At 39.1% G+C, this 6,000-nt stretch overlaps 1 protein-coding gene and 1 non-coding gene across 3 annotated transcripts; both read left to right on the top strand.

Moving 5' to 3' along the window:
• Positions 1-107, top strand: LOC125581085. Its single transcript, XR_007318796.1, has one exon. It is a non-coding gene; the product is annotated as a small nucleolar RNA R71 (small nucleolar RNA).
• A 1,302-nt stretch (positions 108-1,409) lies between these two features.
• Positions 1,410-5,489, top strand: LOC125580352 (cytosolic endo-beta-N-acetylglucosaminidase 2-like). 2 transcript variants are annotated; one of them, XM_048744714.1, is made up of 8 exons: positions 1,410-2,476; positions 2,582-3,973; positions 4,101-4,238; positions 4,315-4,424; positions 4,489-4,600; positions 4,677-4,784; positions 4,876-4,988; positions 5,050-5,489. In XM_048744714.1, exons 2-8 carry the CDS (start codon positions 3,602-3,604, stop codon positions 5,231-5,233), a joined length of 1,137 nt encoding a protein of 378 aa, XP_048600671.1. In that variant the 5' UTR covers positions 1,410-2,476; positions 2,582-3,601; the 3' UTR covers positions 5,234-5,489. The 2 variants fall into 2 exon arrangements, with proteins under 2 accessions (XP_048600671.1, XP_048600672.1); XM_048744715.1 differs by having other exon boundaries at positions 1,411-2,476; positions 5,068-5,489.
• Positions 5,490-6,000: the final 511 nt, after the last annotated feature.

The raw sequence follows: 6,000 nt of genomic DNA, 5'->3' as shown, positions 1-6,000 counted from the left end.
AAGCCATGGTGGGGACATTGAGACAAGTAGCTTCTGAATCTCTCCCATGCCTCTGAAAATCCTTCAAGTCCTCTTTGTTGAAAACCAGAGATCTGATTTCTAAGGTTGGCAGTCCTTGTAGCAGAGAAGAACTTGTTGAGGAAGGCCTTCTTGCATTCATCCCAAGTGGTGATAGTATCACTTGAGATGTTTTTCTCCCAAGTGTGAGCCTTGTCTCCCAAAGAGAAGGGAAACAATCTGAGCTTGAAAGCATCCTCTGAAACTCCATTTGTTTTTGACAAGCCACAGTACTTATCAAATCTGTCAAGGTGATCTAGTGGGTCTTCCAAGGAAAGTCCATGATACTTGTTGTTTTCAATCATGTTGATGAGGCTGGACTTGATCTCGAAATTATTGTTGGTAACTGGGGGTGCCCTAATGCCCAACCTATTCCCATTTATGTTCGGTTGATCATATGTACCGATGGCTCTAGCTTGGCGTTGTGGTTGTCTAGGTCGAAGGTTGGCAGCTCCTTGACCAATGGCCTCTCCTTCTTGAGGCTGATTCTGATGTTGTTCCATCATAAATCCCAATCTGTGTAGGTGAGCCTGGTGCTCTTCTTCTCTTCTTCTCCTTGCGATCTGCCTTTCAAGTGCTTTAATGTCTTCAACTGGTGGAACTAGGTTTGTTGGGCCTCTGCTCCTCAAGTTCATGCACCTGAGATACAAAATGGCTAGGATAGAGTATCAGTAACTAGATATAATAAAAGTAAGACTTAGTCTCAAGTAAGGGCCAAATCTCAATGTCACAATCAGACTAGGATTGGCAACGGCGCCAATTTGATTACGGTTTTTGCCACAATTAACCTAATGTGCCAACATACCATCGAATGGTATGTCATTGTAGCATTTAGGATCGAATCACAGAGAACTAGAGACTTATAACACCAAGAATACACAAACCTTCCTAATGTAAGCAAACAAGAAGATAGATGATTTGTAACAAACAATTTTAGAAATTTAAACAAGTGAATCCATGGGTAAGGGAATTGACTTCAAGTAACTAAGATCCAATCTAGGTGACAAGCTTTCAATCAAAGTAATCTCTTAAGTCTAAACACAATTTTAGACAAGTCCTATGTCTAGGTAAATGTCCATTTGCTTAGAAATCATTAAACATCAAATGTCTTTGGCTTAATTCAATCAAGCAATCTTTAAGTTCAAGTTTAATAACTATCTAGCAATTTTAACATCAAGTGTCCTTGGCTAATCTCACTAGAGCTTAGTTGAGTTGATTCAAACACTTCATCTAATCATGTCTGATGAGAAGTGTTTAGAAATCAGGTTTAGAGTGATCAAGACTAAACAAGCATTAAAAATACTCAACAAGCAAGTTCATACAAGGATCTAATACAATAACACCATAGATCTTCACTAAGTTACTCTAATCTCCCTAACCCATGAATTCTTAAGGAAACTACTCACTAATCTCCATGAAAACACTTAATCTCATAATAGATTGAAGCATATTCAAGTAGATACAACAGAGAATAAAGATAAACAAGGATTAAACAAGCAAATTCAAGAGAATAAGAAGAAAAGAAACTAAAGATTCAAGCTTTCTCTCTCAAGAGTTCTTGTGTTCTTCATAAAAAAGTAGATAGATCCCCCATTATTGTCTGAAAAGTAGTTATATATTACTAAAACTCGAGCTGGGGTTGACCCATAAAAACAGATATTTTTCTCCGTAGTGACCATAAAAGGTCGCTACGAGAGGTCACTACGCCTGTAGCGACCTGAAATGCCCGCTACGGGTGGCCGCTAGGACACTTAGACGATTTTTTCGCATTCTTGAACTCATAGCGACCTCATTATGCCGCTACGGAAGACCGCTACAGAAAGCGCTTCAACTATAGCGGTCTCTCTAACCCGCTACACACTCCCGCTACGGTACTTAGGCGCCTCAGCTCTATCTTCTGTAGCGACCATCTTTTGCCGCTACGCCTGGCCGCTAGGAATGTCATATTGATATGTGTGTAGTATTTTGATCATAAATCCCTCAATACAGCTCCAAACGACTTGAAACCACCTCCATTGTAAAGCTAACTCAATTTCCAGTGTCTCCACAAATTTTGAGCTTCAGAAGAGATCTTTAAGGCCTTCATCCGTGTTCATCTTTCACTCTTTGGACTCAAAATCCCTCCAATGGTCTTCTAACTCATCCATGGTGCTCTCCAACACCTGATATGTACAAATGCAATGATATGCAACCTAAATGTGCCTAAATGATACTCTAAATGACCAAACCATGCAAGAATAAGAAGTTAAAAACATGTAAATTCACAAGATATCAATAGCAGCGGTAATAGGAGTCATACCTGGTATGGCCTTTGGATGGGTGATTGGATACATACTTTTTTCTCGCAAACCAGAGTGGTTTATGAACCCTTTTGTCCGAAACAAACGCAGACGTGGCAGCACCACAACTCATTAAAAAGGTAATCTTCCAGAGTTTTAAATCAACTTGTTAGCAAACATTGGAAGAAACAAAATTATTATAGTCAAATCACCTGAATAAACCTTCTTCTTCTTATTTTGTACAGGTCTTTTATATCCTACCCGAGGAATCTGAAAGAAGAAATCCAAAGCAATCACTATGTCTGTCCGTATCAATTAAGGTTTGGGGTGTCGTTTCCGGTTTAGCTTGGTGTTTTTCTCATTATTCTGTTTTTACTTTTTTCTTTCTAGCAAACTTCTCCGTCTCTGGTATTGTTTCCGGATTAGTTTGGTGTGTGTTTCTACACATCTCTGTTTTTTTTCTTACCTTTTTAGCAAACTTCTTTGTTTCTCTGTAATTGAACAACTATGTTTCGTACGCTAAAATATTTCAAGCACAATCAAAGATGTGTGGTTTTTCCCCCTCAACTGTATGGATGTGAGATGAGCAATAAACAGATGAGCCATATCAAAGCTATAAGCAACACATGGCTTTAGAAAATGATATAAATAACCAACGTTGAGTTGGCCTAGTTGTTAAGTCCCTTGATTGCTGATAATGTAGGGACTGTTGAGTTTAGATTCTTTTGCTTTAAATATGTAAAATCTAAACTAATAACCAAAACTACAAAAAAGAAAAAGATATTTTCTCAATAAAAAATTGGGTTTAAAGATCATCTTCCATTTTATAACAAAATTCCTCTTGGATCAACCTATATTATATTTTCCTTGATTGTCTTTTTAGTCGAATCCAAGTCTTGCTTCCCTTTTGTTTAATGTCCACAATCTCAAAAAAGAGACATCCAACTGATTGGTTACTATAAGTCTCTCTCTGGTACGTTATTCTTTGATTTATCAACATTAATTATACTTGCATTTTTCTCTCCTTATTTTCTCCAAAGTCCATCACTTGAAAATAATGATATTTTTTTTTTCATATATGCTATGGTTTTTGTTTAGCGTAGGAAACAAGGAAACGAAGAGTGACGTCACCTTATTTTCATAAGCCATCGTTCCTCGTCTTCAATGCGAGGAGACCTTCTTCCCGGAGAACACTCGTCTCTCTCTACAATCTCTTCTTCACCCTCTCCCATAAGCTCCTCACTTCGTTCCCTCTCTCCCTCATCATGCCCAAACCAAACGATGCGGAGGCCGTCCCGCTGCTGGATCTATCAAAACCGTCGACACCGATCTCCTTCCCGATCAAATCACTCCAAGACCTGGAATCTCGATCTTACTTCGACTCTTTCCACTTTCAGTTCAACCGCTCCACAGTCCCTCTCCGGGGAGACTTACCTAATAATCGCCCGAGGGTTTTAGTGTGCCACGATATGAAAGGAGGTTACGTAGACGACAAGTGGGTCCAAGGGTGTGAAAACGACGCCGGATACGCGATTTGGCATTGGTATTTGATGGATGTGTTTGTTTACTTCTCTCATTCGCTGGTGACGATTCCTCCTCCTTGCTGGACCAATACAGCTCATAGGCATGGCGTTAAGGTAAAGATTAGGCATTCTTGTGGTTACGTTAGTTTATTAGGATGTGTAGAGTTCAGGTTTTTAGTGCCTGCATGTGTAGAGAGATATGAATTTACTTTCTTGTGTGTCTATGGAAATGTTAAAAAAGGTGTTGGGGACTTTCATCACGGAATGGGATGAAGGAAAAACTACCTGCAATGAGATGCTTGCCACTAAGGAGTCTGCTCAGATGTATGCTGAGCGTTTGGCTGAGCTTGCTACTTCTCTAGGTTTCGATGGATGGCTGGTGAGTTTTGTCTTTTGGTAGATATTTCTTGATTCTTCTGTTCATCTGCGTTTGAAGTGTAAGCTCTTACCTGCAGATAAATATAGAGAACGAAATAGATAAAGAACAGGTTCCCAATTTGATGGAGTTCGTAAGCCATCTAACAAAAGTCCTGCATTTATCCACTCCTGGGTCTTTGGTTATATGGTAAGTTGTGCACAAGTGTTTCTTTTGGTGAAACCACTTTGAATCTGATCACTTGTTTTTGCAGGTATGATAGTGTCACTGTTCATGACCATCTTAAATGGCAAGATCATTTGAATGAAAAGAACAAACGTTTCTTTGACTTGTGTGATGGTATCTTCATGAACTATACATGGAAGGTACCGTTCAATTTCTTCAGTTTGTGTTTCTTCTATATGCATTTGCCTGGTATTTGAGTGGGTAATGGTGTTTCAGGAGAGCTACCCAAAATTATCAGCTGAAGTTGCCGGGGACAGAAAATATGATGTTTACATGGGAATTGATGTCTTTGGTCGCGGCTCCTTTGGTGGTGGGCAATGGACTGTATGTCTCAGAAACTCTTGAGGAAACCAATAATTTTTTCATAGTTTTTTTCTTCATTGTCTCATTAATCTTATATATATATATATGATAGGTTGATACTGCTCTTGATTTGCTGAAGAGAAACAATGTATCAGCTGCCATTTTCGCTCCTGGATGGGTATATGAGACTGCACAACCACCTAATTTTCATACAGCTCAGAATAAGTAAGTTATCCTTCTTTTGCCTGTTTGATTGTAAAATAAATTGAAGACTCTGGTCTCCCAGTGTACAATGTGTATGCAGAGAATGTGAAGTCAACTGGTGCACTAAGATCGAGGAAGGTTTTGGAGAAACCAAGAAGCGAGAGAGTGTTCCTCGGAATCTCTCACGTACCGGCTTATTACGTATCGGAACTGGTGGTAGATTCGGACGTGAAAGGGGTCAGCTTCGTGGTGCAACCGTGTGGTGAAGATGGGTTATGGAGAAAGCTTGATGATTCCCCTAACCTTCTTGTGGACTTGGAGGGTCTCTCGTAGGTTGCTGGAAACAGTGAAACGATTCATAATGTATATTACAAAATTACATTAATCTAGATAGTGGGGAAAACATGATAAAAAAACCTGAACTGATAACAGATCATCATCGTACAACTTCTTAAAAATATAATTAATGTACATTAATTTCCTTGTATTTTATAATTATAAAGAGATCTTTTCCTTGTGCTATACCGCACTATTCCATCTCTACAAATTTTTGTGCTATACGGTATTATCTTCGTTTTGTTGTTATGCCGTATATAAGCATTTGAAAAGATTTTAGGTGTCCATCAAAGATTGTCTCCTTGAGGAACCTCACTATTCTAAAACAGAGCCAAATCTGGGTTCTGCAATGCTGGCACAATTTCAGTGTTCAACGAACTAAGCCATTAATACAGTGTTCAATCGCCTTTTAACTGAAAATTCGAGTAGGCTTGAGCAGCAATTCATCGCCTGTATGCTAAAGAGATGTGATGATGATAGAGATATTGATACTCCGGTGATTGATTGCGGATCTCTCATTTGATTTGCCACTGAGATGGTTAAGAGAGAGAGAGAGAGACCACGTGCATGTGTTTGCATGTACGGGGAATATGGCAAAGCTATCAGAGAATTGAGTTCATAAACTTGACTGCTCCAAAGTTATTGGAGACGTTTAGAACATCAGTTGGTGCTGGGATCGTCTTACCAACTAGTCTCT

The sequence above is a fragment of the Brassica napus genome, chromosome C1 (genome assembly GCF_020379485.1).
Source record: "Brassica napus cultivar Da-Ae chromosome C1, Da-Ae, whole genome shotgun sequence".
Classification (NCBI taxonomy): Eukaryota; Viridiplantae; Streptophyta; class Magnoliopsida; order Brassicales; family Brassicaceae; genus Brassica; species Brassica napus.
Note: the sequence above shows the minus strand (reverse complement) of the source record. Positions and strands in the feature narration are given on the sequence as shown.